We start from the raw sequence: 16172 nt of genomic DNA on the forward strand, positions 1-16172 counted from the left end.
TGTACTGTGGGGTTGACTAAATAATCAATAATAATGTAAATGACAGTTACAGTAAATTCATGTAGGTTTATCTTTATCATTTATCAATTTATTTGTCAATTTAAAATCAAGAATTGACAACCAAGACCAACTGGAAACAACATTCATGAGGTACCTTTAACACAAAATATCCTGTCCTCCCCCAAACTGGGGATATTGCAGTAATCCTGGTGTTTGTAGCTCTACACTGGAGCCAGATATCCTAGACTGTTAGATGGGGGTCCTCAGTAAGTTCTAGAAGTTCATCAGTTTTATCTATGAGTATCAAACTTTAGGAACCCTTAATCACTTTGTAGGCTACTTGTATCCTTGATGTGGGTCAAAATGAAAATATATGGAATTTCCTCATTTGTCGGTAAGAACCAAAGAAAGAGTTTGAATTTTTAGACCTGTGTAAGTTCATCATGGTTCTCAGGCCATACTTTTATAACCATGGTTCTAAAGTATCTTCCCTCCTTCAGCAATTGTTTAAATCCTTGCAAAATTACTACTTTAGAGTGAAGGATTACAATTACATTGGAAGTGACCTGAAGGAGAGAAAATGGATCTGCAAGTGAGAGGATATTTTGCATTTTTCACTTGGGTTTGTCTTTCCTTTCTGGTGTTAAATATCAGCTTTGGCAATTAAACATCTTCGATTTAAGAGGGGAAAGAAAGAAGTACCTGTTGTAGGTGGCACCTGCTCATTATTGTCTCGTCACTGCATCAGAGGTGCTTTGAGGTATGTGATAGCTCTGCACCACCAGATCTGGGGGCAGGGAGTTGGGGGTGGCCTTAGGCATGTGGGCACGTGGACGTAAATTAACTCTTTCCTCCCTTTATCACAGACAGAGTCAAGCAACCGTTGTCAACCTGGGCAAGGGGAAATCTTATTCTGTTGACAGAAGTCTATGTGACAGTGGGGCTGCAATTCAGAAGGGCTTATGTGAAGAAGAAATTCATCCAGTCTGTGTGGAACAGCTGTATTAGGAGTGGGCATGGAGAATCATTTATTCACTGGCTTGGCACCATTTGGGATGGTAGTTTGAAGGGGAGTGCTCCCAGAGGGAGGCAGCTATCCAAAGCCAACTGGTTCTCTTGGGTGGCGCTTCTTCCACGAGGGGAAGTTCCCTTGGCATGGGCAGTACCTCTCCTCTGGCTGTCCATTCGTACCGCACACCTCAGTCCTGGTCTTCTTGTTGTCCACTCCTTTGTTGGGAGTCCCTGTGGCTTTTGAGCTATCTTTTCACATGGGAACCCTGGGCTAGTTCTGTTTTCCAGGGTACACATTTGATCTCTAGAAACTGTGCACCTTTATCTCACTGGGGTAGAAGTACTGCTTTCTCCTGAAGGGACTGAAAAATTGTTGAAGGATTATAAGCAGGGAGGTAACAATTCAGTTCACTTGTAGGAAGAGCACTGGCAAGAGTGGGGCTGGGTGAGGACATGTAAGGCTGAAGACAGGGAGACCAGCTAATCATTATTAAAAAGTTTTGGCAAGAGCTACTGAGAGTCCATTGACAATAGTGAGGAGGAGATGAGTTCAGAAGATATTAATAGTTGAGGTACAAAAGAGTTTAATGACTAAGGAAAAGTGAGTCACCGGCCAGGTACCTTTTTTGTTTTATGGGTGCATAGTAAACTTATTCTCGCAACACTGAGATGGTAACATAAGAAAATAGACAGGAAAGGGGTCATATTGGTCATCAGGGTCATATTTAGACACATTTTTATTTTCATGTTTATCAGCTTTCCTTCTCTTTTTTCAATTTGTAAATAATTTCCACCGAATTGCTTCTGTAAGGAACATTTTTTGGTTATCATTTGTTCTATCCCTTCCTTTTTTGGGATTCACCTTATACATTTGCTTTTAGGTACTTATGGTGTATAAAACACGAAGGAAGCACATAAATACCATTTACATTCTTTAGGCCAGTTTGAACTGTCTTTTGAAAAGACAGATTGTCTGCCAGACCTCATATTTCTTGGTGTTGAAGTTTGTCTCACATAATCCTGGCTGTTTCCATTTCCGGCGCCACAGTTTGATATTTATTTTAAGCAGCTGCTTAAGAAAGGTGGAACTTAGCAATGATCAAAATGGCATAAAGTAGGTTTCTGTTTGAGCTCAGGGTTGCTGTGGAACTTTCCTTTCAGTAGCCTTCTCTCATGCGCTTCCATCTACATCTTAGCTGTGCGAATAAATCTAGGAAAACGGCTGTTTGGCCTTTTTAGCACACTGCCAACTTTGGCAATTGCACACTAACTGGTGTTGTACTAAACACCACTGAAATAAAATAAATGAGTTTGATTAAAGCTTGGAACTCCTGAGTACTACAAATGTAAAAACCATCAACAGATGCCATTTGCTGAAACCAGGGCTCCTCTAGCAGATGGATGAGAGTTAAAAATAAATTGCCCTATTTCTTTTTATTTTGGTTCATTTGTTTTTAATATAGTATAAAAAACCCTGCTATTGAGTTACAATAAACTCCTGGCTTATGTTTCATGGCTGGTTTCGGGATCTATGAAGATCTTTGATATTACAGTCAAATTGTGCTTTCTTGTATGTATTCAATGAACATGTAAAAACAAATTCTTATCAGAGTTTTAAAACTTTCTTTGGTAGTCATATCTCCAGTATTGAAAATGATAGTGAAAAACAATGACCGGATATCCACAATGGGACATAACGTCTCTCTTTTAAATCTTTAATGTTGGGCTATAGTAGAATAATATCAATCATATCTCTAATAGCTCTCATTCATTTAGTACTTGAATTTACTTTACAGTATTTTAGTTCCTCACATACTGCCTCATCATTTAAATAACACACACACAGAAGAAGAATGCTATTTTTATTCTTCATACAGCTGAATGACTCACATGCCATTAAATGAAATCATTATTGATATTAACTTGTAAGATCCATATTAATCATTCTATAATATTTAGATATTTCTTGGTATAGAACTGAACGCTTATATTGAAATTTAATTTAGAAGTTCATGTATTTCTAAAGAGACCTGAAATTTACCTTTTTTACCTCTTTTCAACTCTTAAAATTATTTATCAAATAATGTTTATCAGAACAGATTACAAGAAATTTTAGCATAGTTAGAAGAATGGGGAAATGATCAGATAACTATCTACGTGGTTAGAAAATTATCTAGCGTATTTATCAGGAAGGATAATATGTAATTACACTGTATTAACTTTGAAATTTATTGTTATTGCTATTTACAGGTTCAGGTTCATGTCGCTTTAGTTATTCAGACCCTTGCATCATTGTGTCATATGCCAAGAACAATACTGTGGACTGGATTCAGCTTGAGAAAATTAGGTTTGTTGTCATTTAAAGTATCTTCATAAATTTTGACGTAGGTGGATTTCTGCTTCCCTGTTTACCTTCATTCTACCACTGGCTTTATTCCTCATGGTTAAAAGTACTCTGGTTGTTAATTATGTTGAATTACATTGATGCACATATTATTACCTGCTCTGTTTGAACAAGGTTGTTAAAAGTGTCATTTTCCATTCAATACTTAACACTGTCAGTAGTAGCTATAACAAACTATTTATTTTTGGTAAAAGTACATTTGAGATACTAACCTTTCTGATGGAATTCTCCCCAAAATAACATCACCACCCATCTCTTTAGGTGGCCTGGCTGTGGCCTGGTTTATAGGCCTAGGAATATATCAGATTACCACCTAAATTCCTTCCAGTCTGTGATGATAATGAGTTAATAGCCTTTTGGATCCAATCTCTAGTTCTGTCATTTTCCTTCTAACTTCCCTAAGGCCAGTTCTAAAATTCTGTTATCATAATTGTGATGCGACTTGTAATCATTTATTACATTTTCTTTATTTAAAAAAAATCCCTTTGAAAAAAGAAAATTAGGTTGATGCTTAAAGAGGGAGAAGTTCATTCAGGTTGAAAATATTTGATTACATTTAGCAAAACTCAAACTATGTTAACTATTTCTGTGTAGTTTAAATCATAAAATAAAATTCAAAATGGGTGCTTGATTTCAGGTATGGTGAGGTATTTAAAGGAAAAAATACCTTGAAATTTTATTAAGTGGTTATTCTTATCAGTTTAGTTCTTAAATTAGCATGACTCACGTAGAACATTTTCCATCAGTTCTGTGAGTTTTCTTTTCTCACGCTATTTTCCTTACCATTTTTCCATATTGAAAGAATTGTGATTTATTTGGGGGAGAAGAATAAATATTAGGTTCTTAGTCTTTAATATTAAACCAATCTGTCCAAAGTTTCTAGTAGTATTTCAAATAAAAATAAAAGTCTCACACGTTCAAGCTCTAGTCTAACCAAAAACTGAGAAAAATGATTCTAACTCATGGATTTTAATAGATTGTCTCCCTCTGTGGCAGGATAAGATATTATTTATAGACACCTGGTACAAGCCAAGCTCTGACATGCTGTGCCACTTGCCAATTTTATAACAGAGCATTTTGTTCTTCCTTCTAATTTCTAGTAGTTATTATGAAAATGCATTCATATTAAATACTGATTTATATAAATGGCTTTAAGCAAAGCAGCATAAGTATTGGAAGTTTTACTCATGCCTCCATTTTTTCTCTAATAGTTATACACCCTAGTTTAGATAAATTGTAGTGCCGTTTCTTGCTGAAAAACAGCCACACGCTTTTGATATGGCAAATAGTGAGTGTACACATTTAATTACAAGATATAAAGATCACACTCAGTTGATTCCATTTATTTTTCACTAAATGAGACTTTCAATTTTAGTCCAGGCACCAAACTATCATACTCATTTAATGCAAATTTACTATTAGTGATCAGAGTGGACATATTTTCAATCACTTCCTAAAACTAAAATGTAGCATCTTCATTAGTTTAAATTCTTTTTGAAGTTAAAAACATAGTCATCATTAAATATTTTAAAGGAAAGGGGAATTGATTACCCCCAAAGGTAAGGTACACCATTCATAACCTGCACAGACAATTCTGCGGATTTCTGTGTGCTTCATTGGTGAGTGAAAAATATGGCTTTTCTCTAGTCCTTTCAAAACTGATTTATAGTAAGCCCTATACTAGTTTGTATTTTAGTACTACTTTTAATCTTGGCTAAAGCCATCATTTTTACTGTAGCAGGTTTCTACTTTAGTAGAATAAAATGTCTAATAAAAATATTATATAGCAGGACTTCCCTGGTGGCGCAGTGGTTGAGAATCCGCCTGCCGATGCAGGGGACACGGGTTCGTGCCCCGGTCTGGGAAGATCCCACATGCCGCGGAGCGGCTGGGCCCGTGAGCCATGGCCGTTGGGCCTGCGCGTCCGGAGCCTGTGCTCCGCAACGGGAGAGGCCACAACAGTGAGAGGCCCACGTACCGAAAAAAAAAAAAAAAAAAAAAAAAAAAAAATATATATATATATATATATATATATATATAGCAAAAGGACCTAGATGTAACAGATGTAATATAAAAATCATGTTAAATTATATCATGTTTTTAAAGACTGGTCTGCATGGAATTCTAAAGAATTCAAAATGAGAGCATTTAATTCTCATGGCAAATCTGACATTTTCAAAACAAAAATGTATCTGGTTACTAGAAATAAAATAACTATTACATAAAGACTGATTATGAAACATACAGCATACAATGATCTCTAATAGATGCAAAATTTCAAAATAAGAATTAAAATTAAGATAATTTTATAGTTTTTCTCCTTTTTTTCTTCTCAGTATCATAAAAAAATATATGGTTTTATTTTTATTTATTTTTTTAAAGCACTTTTATTTATTTTATTTATTTATTTTGGCCTCACGGCATGCGGGATCTTAGTTCACCGACCAGGGATCGAACGTGTGCCCCCTGCAATGGAGGCACAGAGTCTTAACCACTGGACCACCAGGGAAGTCCCAAGTGTATGGTTGTAGATTGAGTGTCTACCATTCACAAAAAACTGTGCTGGATACACTTTGATTTTTTACAGGAGCCATGGCAGTTGTGCACCATTTTCTCTTCAATTATCCCTTTACTGGCTTGCTTGAATATGCTTACTGCCTGCCTTGTGTTAAACGTAAAGCTCATTAAGACATTTAATATTTAAACTTTCATCACTCAATACGAACATCTTAATAATCAGCATGTATTAAAAGATTTAAGGGGTATGGGATTGTTAGTATTTAATCTGTAATGTGTACAATATTTTTAAGATAAGAAAACCACAGTCTTAATTAAGAAACAAAACAGATCTCTAAGAAAAGTAAAGTGGACACTGTTGAACTTTATTGTGACACCAGTTCTCGTCTCTCCAGAGCCCCTTCCAATGTCAGCACAATCGTCCATATCCTCTACCTTCCTGAAGACGCCAAAGGGGAGAACGTCCAGTTTCAGTGGAAGCAGGAAAATCTCCGAGTAGGTGAAGTATATGAAGCCTGCTGGGCTTTAGATAACGTCCTGGTCATCAACTCAGCTCACAGACAAGTTGTTTTAGAAGATAATCTGGATCCAATAGACACGGGCAACTGGCTTTTCTTCCCAGGAGCTACAGTGAAGGTTTGATCTCTCTTTTGTTCCTTCTCCTCTCCTCTAAAACTTAAAGCTCAGTAAACCAAATTGTACAAAGATAACAGTTTTACTAAAGCCACTATTAAAAGAACAGGTAATATTACTTTACCTTCCCTTGTAAGCAAGGAAAATCATTCATTTATTTATCCCTTTAACAAGTATTTTTGAGAATCCATGGTGCCATGTACTGGGCTGAACCTAGAGAATATAAACACAAAAAGGCAGATATGTCTCTTCCTTCACTGGCTGTCAGTTTAGTGGGGGAGTTAGACATGTCAACATGCATGTGCAAAGTAGCATCATTGTTGATTTGCTGGGAAAGTTTAGAGTGCTGTGGAAATACAACATACAGTACCAAATCCAGACTTGAGGGATTAAGAAGACTATCCAGGAGAATAGGGATACAAGCAGAGAATGAAGGGTAATTTCAAATTGGCCAGGAGGGAGGAATAGTGTTTCTAGAATCCTAAATCACATACATAAAGGCTGGAAGGTGATAGCATAAAGCAGAGGCCTTGGACAATGTTCCAAATAGTTGTCTAACAGATTTTGAGTGGAGACTTGTGATAAAGTCTGAAGATATGGCCAGTGATGAAACCTTAAAGCTCTTGAAAGCTGCTGTAGAGTTTGAACTTTATCCTGAAGTTGATGGGGAGTCGCCGAAGTACTCTGAATAAGTCAGATAATTAGATCTGAGTTTTGAAATATCCCTTCGAGGCTGGAGGACAGAATGGAAGGGAAAGAGTGCATACAGGAAAACCAAATAGAAGGCTGCAAACAGTAGTCCAATGGGTGATCACATTGACCAGAAGTAGGGGAGAGATGATGGGAAAATATGGATGGATTCAGAGATTTTTAGGAGGAAATGGAGAAGATTGGGGACTGACTGAGATGATGATGGAGTGGGAGGTGTCAAGGACAAGGTTTGGGCATCGTTGTTTCAACAACGATGCCATTTGTTGAAACAGGAAACAGGAAGAGGAACGGGATTACAGGAGCTGAATTCACCTTGGACATGTTGATTTTGATAATCCTGGGGGGCGGGGCAGGCAAGAAGCAGCATCTGGTGGGAGGTTAGATGTATGAATCAGAAACTCAGAGGAAGATCCAAAATTGGCAATTATCAACCTTTTGAATGAGAATTGAAATCATGAGCTTGTCTGTCCAGAGAGTGTGTAGAGTAAGAAATTGTGCCTAGGCAATATTTAAAAATACCATTAGACCCTCAACTGGACTCTCTGAAGTTTCCAGTATATACAAATAAAGTACAGATGCAGATTGGAGAATTTTTTAAAATGTGACTCACTGGTACAAAAAAAATCCTGTGCTGCATGGGGGTGAGGTCACAGGAGGAGTCCCAAGCAGAATATAAAGATCTAAAATGCTCATCTCCTTTGAATAATTTATTTGAATTCTAGAAACATGGTCCAAAATGGTTCCAAATTATTTAGAAAACCTTCACCTTTTTAGGAAACTCCCCTGACACAATAACTTGTTGCTTAACAAATCAAACTCTAGATGTTTTATTTTAAGTTGATGAAATTACACCAATTGACTAGCATTAGGAACAGGCATCATCTTTGCTCAGCATGAGAAAACACCCAGGAAACCTTATGGAAATTTGTTTTGACAAAGACTCTAAAACTTAGGTTCCTTTAAAGAGAGTCCATGGATGCCTTTCATATGGGTATGGAAAAGAACCTTTGTAAGGATATCCCATGTCATATCCCACTACTACTTGATGAAGAGAAGGATTTCTGTTGTCACTGTTCAACATTGGCAAGAAGAAACCCAGGAAACACATGGAGACCTCAGGGCCTGGGATTCACATCCTTTTCCCGTGATAATCATCGGTGATTATTTGGTCTCAGTTCCCGTTACTATATAAATGTACTTTTTATGCCTTGTTTTGTAAGTCATCATTATACTTATATAATTAGCTTTTTGGTGCCTTAATGCACTGTACTTTGGTACCACCCATGATAAAAATGCATGAAGTGTGGTTTTGCTTCATAGTAATGGTTACTTAAATTACAACTTTGTGTGGAGTATACTTTTGCTTTGTGGTCTCTCATCTTACTCATAAGCTTACTAATCACATGTTTCAGACTTGCCTAGTTACCTAGGCCTACTAAGAAAAAAGTCATTGTAGTAATGATTTATACAAGGGTCTTTGGCTATCAAGTAGAAACTTTTCTCTGATGTTTCTTTTTCCCTTTTAATTAATTTATTTATTTGGCTGCATCGGGTCTTAGTTGCCCCATACAGGATCTTTCGTTGTGGCAGGAGGGCTCTTCGTTGCAACGTGCAGGTTTCTCTCTAGTTGTGGCGTGTGGGCTCAGTAGTTGTGGTACGCGGGCTCTAGAGCGTGCAGGCTCAGTAGTTGTGGCGTGCAGGCTTAGTTGCCCCACGGCATGTGGGATCTTAGTTCCCCGACCAGGGATCAAACCCACGTCCCCTGCATTGGAAGGTGGATTCTTAACCACTGGGCCACCAGGGAAGTCTCTCTGATATTTCTTTTTAAAATTTCAAATAAGTGCAATGATAAAATCTAAGAGTTTGTCATTTTAACTCATTTGCATGACCAACCTTTTGCTTTTTGGCTCAAACATTTAAGCATGAAAAATTGCTTTTGCCAAGTGATTTGGAGTTCTAGAAATAAAAATTGTTTATTTAAATTGTATGCAATTTCTCCACCAAATATTGTTCCTTTACCGGGTGGCCTCTGAGATGAAAACCAAATACAACCAATTAGAAGGCATATTTTGATGTTCCTATTGGTCATAGGACATGTTTTGAACATTGCTTTATTTTGGACTTTTTAGTTTTGAGGGTGTTCGTTTGTTCAACCTATACGTTATCTTTTCTATATTCATTAAAACTCTCCAAGATGTTTACATCTTAACTAAATTGAAGATCGAGTCTAACAGCAATCAAAAAAGTGTGCATCATTACAAAGTAGAGTTTATTCAAGGAAAATTGTCCAAGCACAGATAGGATACCCTTTGGTTAAATAATAATAGCTACTTTTTTTTTTTAATTGCTCTGAACGTGAACAATTTCCTCATTTACTTATTTATTTATTTGGCTGTGTTGGGTCTTCATTGCTGCACGCGGGCTTTCTCTAGTTGAGGCGAGCGGGGGCTACCCTTCGTTGCGGTGCGCGGGCTTCTCATTGCAGTGGCTTCTCTTGTTGCGAAGCATGGGCTCTAGGCATGCGGGCTTCAGTAGTTGAGGCTCGCGGGCTCTAGAGAGCAGGCTCAGTAGTTGTGGCACAGGGGCTCAGTTGCTCTGCAGCATGTGGGATCTTCCCAGACCAGGGATCAAACCCGTGTCCCCTGCATTGGCAGGCAGATTCTTAACCACTGTGCCACCTGGGAAGTCTGAACAGCTACTTTTTATCGTTCACTTATTATTCTAGGGACGTGCTCTTCCAGATGTGTGTGTGAGATTATATATGTATAATCTCATATAGTTGATCTTTATAAACCTATAAAAATTTGCTCGATTAGCCCCATTTTACAGATGTGGAAAGTGAACATGGAGGTGTTGAGTAACTTGTCCAGAATGCCCCTTTTCCAGTGGCAGAGCCAGGGTTCAAATACAGAATCCGACTTCAGAACTCTTACTCTCAGCTCCACATAACTTTGCTCTTACAAGTAGTAAATATAAACTGACATGCTCCCTATTGGTCCTGTGTTTCTTCCCATCATCTATTTGTTAATTTATCTGCCTATTTTCTTCACCATCATTCTCTGGCTATAGGCTGAAAGCTTCTTGTTTTTCTCATATTTCTTGATCTCACTCCAGCTTTATTCCATTTGTACTATATATTCCTTTCTCTGGGTGACAGATGTTGATACATCAGAATTTAGTAAGTTCAGGCCAAGCACTGGTTGCTTCCTTTTCTTCCACACTACAACAGCTGATATTATTTTCACAATCATAGTTACTGGTCCACCACTGCTGACCTAAAGGGAACTTAAGGAGAAAGGAGTATTAAAATATTTTCCATATGGAGGTAGGAGGCATTTGCAGTAATCTATAGGGAAGGTGAAATAGAGTGAGAACAGGGGGACACTAAAGAAAGAGAAATCAACAGTTTCATGGTAGCAGACTTCCTGTGACAAGGATGTTGGAGCCAAGGCTCATACAAAGGGACGCCACTGACAAAAAAATGACATGGTCATTCCTTAAAAGAAATTACATCATGCACCCTCCATACTCAAGACCTTTGATGGCTTCCTGTGTAGGCCTAGAGGAGACAAGCCAAACTCCCTAGCATGTAATTCAAGGCGATTTCCAATCTCGGCCCAGCCTAACTTTTCATCCTCATCTCCTGCTTCCCTGTGTGCCAGCCTCACAAACACAACACAGAATTTCACACTCCCACCCCCTTAGACGTGCTTTTCCACCTTTCTTTTTTCTATGCCTAGTCATTCCCCAGCATCATTCAGGGCCCAGTTCAAATGTCATTGTCTGGGTGAAGTTTTGCGTAGTTAACATCTGGCTCCTCTCTGTGCTGCTATAACCATGAGGTTGAATAAGCAGGACTTGAGGTTGGAGACTGGCTACAAAAAAACATTCTTTCTTCCTCGCTAGTGACCATTCGCATTCACTCAGACAGCTTTTTAAATCTCTATCCTTTTTGCACAAACCTAAGGCAGGTCCCCAGACTACTGTTAGACCAAAAAAGCAATCAGTCACTTTAGTCACCAGTCTCCATTCCATAACGAATACCACATAGTTCACCGTAATAATGCAAACTCCAAGCTTTGCCCATAGCTTCTCCTCTCCTCCAGCTTAGGTCTGCTGAGTAGGGATAGAGATAGAGGTCAGCTCCTTCTCCCTCCTTGCTAACCGCCATGAGTTTTAGCCTCGGAACTATCCAGGGCTGGGTCAGGAGGCAGGAGAAGAATCAAGAGGCAGACACTGTAAGCCGGAATTATTGATCCCTTGGTCTGGCAAGTGATCAAAGCTGGCTCTCTCTTGGTTCTACCAAAAAGCTCTTTGGAAATGCCCCTACTTTTCACCAGAACTGGGGATTTCTCACCTGTAGCTCCCCAATACATCTCTCAGGTCATGTCTACTTCCACTCCTAGCCACTGGGCCTCTGACTCATGACCTCAGCCTCTTTCTGCTAAGGGCTCCTTGCCCCTCCAGGAAGGCCTTGGGGGCAGGATCTTAGACAAACCAGACTGCCTCTTGTGTGCATGGGCCCAATTCTAGTCTATGGTAAACATTCACCTTGAATCCATCATTGGGAGAAGAGAAGTTAATTACTTTGAAGTGCAGCCCTCTTGTTACCCAGCTACCCGCCAGGCAGCCCCGGGCACTAGTCTAAGCCTTTAGAGCATCCCTTCCAAGGGGTGTTCTTGAAGTCCTGATCACCAGGCTTGAGGCAAGGGGAAGGTACCCTCCTCCCCTGACGAGGGCATGGGTGTGACCCACAGTTCACCAACACCCCTCTCTAAAGGAATCATGTCTCTGCTTTCCAGCTGCCTACATACTTCAGCTTCAGGCTTGTGTGCTCTCAATTTGAGTAAGTGGCTAAGCCATTTTACTGCCTCTTTTGCTAAGTCCTTATAGTTGGTCCATCACCTCTCTTTGGAATGTGGAGCAGTTGCTACCTATTTTCTTGGCACCTTAACCAAATCCAACACTAACCTAGTTCCATTTCAACATTCTGTTATGCCGTAAATATACATCTATGAGAGCGTTTACAACATTGCTTTGTGGTTATGTTTCTGTTTCCCTGTTTAGCGTGTTAGCTTCTTAAGCTCAGGAACTGTTTCTACCATTTTTGAATCTCCAGTATTGGTACATGATACATTGTGCTAATTGAACGAATGAAAAGCTGAAAAAATATCAAGCTCTAGTTTGTGGGGAAAGAAAATAAATTTTATATTCAGCGATGACATGCAGGCAGCTAAAAATATTGTGAATGGGACTGGATATAGCACAACTGTTAAGAAAATGGGCTTAACTGGGTTCAAATCTTGGTTTCACAGTTTATTGTCCATGTGGTTTTGGGCAAGTTATTTAACCTCTTGGTTCCTTGGCGTCCTCACCTGTAACAGGGATAGTAATAGTATCCATCTCATGTTGTGATAATTAAATAAGAAGATACATGTAAAACCCTTAGAACAGTGCCTGGCATATATAAAGGACTAATAAGTATGTGTCCTCTTCACTGAAAACTTTGAGAACAAATAAACTCTACAGGGAAGTGAATATGGAGAAAAATATGTAAAAGGCAAAAGGATTGAGCTGATAGCTACAATGGGAGGAGATAACGATAGAAAAAATACAGAACTCAAAAATTATGTCATCCTTATATGTCATTAAAGTAATATCAAAATCAAATGCAGTAAATTGATTAGGTTGGACACAAGTATTGCCCATAGGTGTAACTTTGGCAATCAAAATAAGAAATAGTTTCCACTGGAATTAAGTTGAAATGACATTCATGTAATTATAATATCAATAGTAGTTTCCTTTATTAACAACAAGTGATTTTTTAAGTGCTACCGTTCATAAAATAAGGTAATAGAGAGTAGTGAGTATGTAAAGTGTCCAGTTGATGTTGAAAATAATGTTTGAGGGTGGCAGGTCAAATAGGAAATATAAAAATGAGTCACTGGCATTCATAGTACATATTTCTCCTTATCTTCTTGAGATTTTTTTTTTCAATTTCTTTGGTACTATTTAATTCATTTCATCTGAGCCTGTCCTTGTTTATCTCAAGTAGGGCAGAATGATAGAAGACCAAATGGAGTAATTAACTTAAGGAGTTATGTGATCTGGAGAACTGCAATTATAGGTCACCAGTTTAAATCTGCCCTGGGCTGGTAGAAGGCCATTACCATCTGTTGGCTCTTTAGTAATTAATAGGAAGTAGATGTCTAACAGTATCGGCTTTTAATGTAGAACCCGACCTTATGTTTGTTGCACTTTTTTATTTGTATTGGTAAGCTGAAGAGGACTGTAAGAGGTTACAGAATTAATATGTTCTTCCTAGACAGCTGTCTGTGTTTCTCCTCCATTCTCTTTACAAGGTCATGGCCTTGCCTGACTCAGCTTCCAGTGTTTTTCCAGAGAACCTGCCCACGTGGAAGAAAAGGGGCACCACATTCTTATCGTGCTTCTAATTACCATCATAATTTTTTATTTCCCATGAATCCCTAAGCAGGCCTCTGTTCACAACCAAATAGGTGGGGGTCTGCATGCCAATAAGTCTAGAACTGCAAGTCAGAAAGCTAGGCACAGCACCAGCCTCATTAGCAGTCTCCACAGCAGGTCCATTGTGGACTCAGCAAGGCAAGGAGCCTGAACCCACTTGACAGTGAAACACCTGCCTTCCTTATTAGTTACGATGGTATTTCCTTCTTTTACAGAATATTGCATCCTTTTTTTAAATTACTTTTATATACAATTTCTAAACTAATCAAGAATTATTTGTGTCACTGGTGTCTATTCTAAAGATACGGAATATACTCTGTTAGTCCATCATTTGCAGTTGCTAGAATTGGCTGTTGCTGCCACAGCTGCCATCCCCTGACAGCACTGCTCTCTATCAGCTGGCTGTGGGTGTTTTGCCACATTTAATAGTGGGAGGCACGTTCTTCCTGCCTGAAATGGGGGAATGATTAATCTCAGGGCAACTTCTGGTACTCCAACTCATTGCAGACGGTCTTGGTTTTGTCATCAAGGTTTAAGGGAAATGAATGTTTTGGCCCCTTCCATTTAAGACATATAGAATCAAGAATCAACGTTTCACCTTGGGTAGGATTCTCATGTCCATCTCCATTGAGTAGCATGGATACTGGATAATAAATAATAATAACCATAATTATAAGTAGTAGCAGCAGCAGCAGCAGTAGTAATGGTGACATTTCATGAATCATCTGTAGGTGCCAGCACTATGAGGAAGGCCTTATCCTCCAAGTTTTATATCTGTGGTAGGAGAACATTGCATGTCTGTGAAGGCCCTGAGTACTTAGTGCTTAATTGTCCTTAGTCATTCTTGAAACATCTGGACAAATCTATCAAAGTCATCTCTTCCCAATTCCTCAAAAACACATCCTGCAATCTGAAAATGTTCTTAATTTCAAGTTCAAAGAAAAACACTAAATGTAGGATTTTAAAGGGTCAAGCTGGAGCTGCTCCAGCTACCTGCTTTCTGTAACTCACCCTTAGAGAGAAGAGCTGCAAAGGTCAGGAGAGTACTCAGAGGACTACCCAGGAACAAATGATTTGGACAGAGCTATGAGCAGATTTTTTGGTTTTTGTTTTTTTCTGTTTTCTTCATCTTTTAATAGTACCCAATGAAGCAGAATTTCCAGATGGATCAATATGCCATGGAGGTAAATATTGGTCAAGCAGCTGCTTCATTTTGTTTGTTTGTTCACTCCCATCTTTGGTGGCAGCCAAAATTTGTATTTTGAAAGCAGGAATCATCCACAACTCCTTGATATCTGCATGTGTGTGAGAGAGAGAGAGAAAGAGAGAGAGCACACATTGCTCACTCACTGTTAATAAATGTTTATATCTGCTCAGCTAGCCTGGTTACCCTCAGCTTGCAAAGGCATAAATCACTGGCTTCTGTCAACTCTGGAGTTGACTCACAGATTAAGTGCAGATCACTAGGAGATATGGGCTGTTCCTCGTATTTTTTTATTTTTAAGAAATCTTCCCACTCTGATTTCTGTGCCTGTATCTGCTAATCTTTTTCTATTTATTACCCTAGTTCATTGTATGGATAGCAAAGAATTCCAGATTACTCCTTTTACACTTTTATGTCAACTTGTGTTGAGAAGTAAATCAGTACTAAATGTCACAGATTCTGTTGTGAAGGTTTGTCCTTTAGAATAGGCTGTGCTCGAATGTATTTAAAAGAAATTTTCTTAAAAAGTAAATTATTAAATTTTGCAGATGTGTGCCAAGGATTGGGAGTAACTAAGTATACAGAATTTAGAAGTATTTCTACTTCCGGTTAGACTGCTTCCTCTCTCCTCCATTTACTGTTGATAAATATCCAATGATAGTGACAATTTTCCTAGTTGAACAAACACCAAAAGGCCCTAATGAAGTCAACAGCCATCAGGTGACTCAACAACCCATTAAGGAGAAGAATTAAGTCAGAGCAAGAGAGTCTATTAATTTTCTTATAGCTCTTGTACATTATGCATTTGCCAAATTCCTTGTCCCAGTGGACACTAGGCAGATCTCCAGTCCTGAATAAAAACTGGAGCTTTCATTCTGGAATTCTGCTGTCACCTGTCTAATACTATTGTCACAAACTGTTGAATCATTAATGGAGAATAAAGGTTATAATATCCAAATTATGAAAAAAAATGTAAATTTATTTGCCTGAAAATGTAGTCTTAACACAAGTCAAGGCTAGTGAAAAAAGTCAAAGACAAATGGTGAAAGGGGTCATCACATTCAAAGCAGAATTTATTTTTAAATGTGCTTTTTGGGAATATAATCCCCTGGCAGAACAGTATCTGCCTACTATAATGCCTAACTTGTCTTCCATGAATTGGGCACCCCAGAAAAAGGTTTAAAAAATCCATTCAGTGATTTTCCT

The 16172-nt window shown here is 38.5% G+C and overlaps 1 protein-coding gene across 1 annotated transcript in view; it reads left to right on the forward strand.

Annotated features, from left to right (window-relative positions):
- Window positions 1-16172, forward strand: part of RELN (reelin) — a 525406-nt gene that overhangs the window by 289346 nt on the left and 219888 nt on the right. Inside the window, exons 9-10 of the mRNA XM_060020286.1 lie at window positions 3262-3358; window positions 6328-6568. Coding sequence (XP_059876269.1) covers window positions 3262-3358; window positions 6328-6568 — 338 coding nt within the window. The remainder of the gene's footprint in view (window positions 1-3261; window positions 3359-6327; window positions 6569-16172) is intronic.

The sequence above is a fragment of the Delphinus delphis genome, chromosome 9 (assembly GCF_949987515.2).
Source record: "Delphinus delphis chromosome 9, mDelDel1.2, whole genome shotgun sequence".
Taxonomy (NCBI): domain Eukaryota; kingdom Metazoa; phylum Chordata; class Mammalia; order Artiodactyla; family Delphinidae; genus Delphinus; species Delphinus delphis.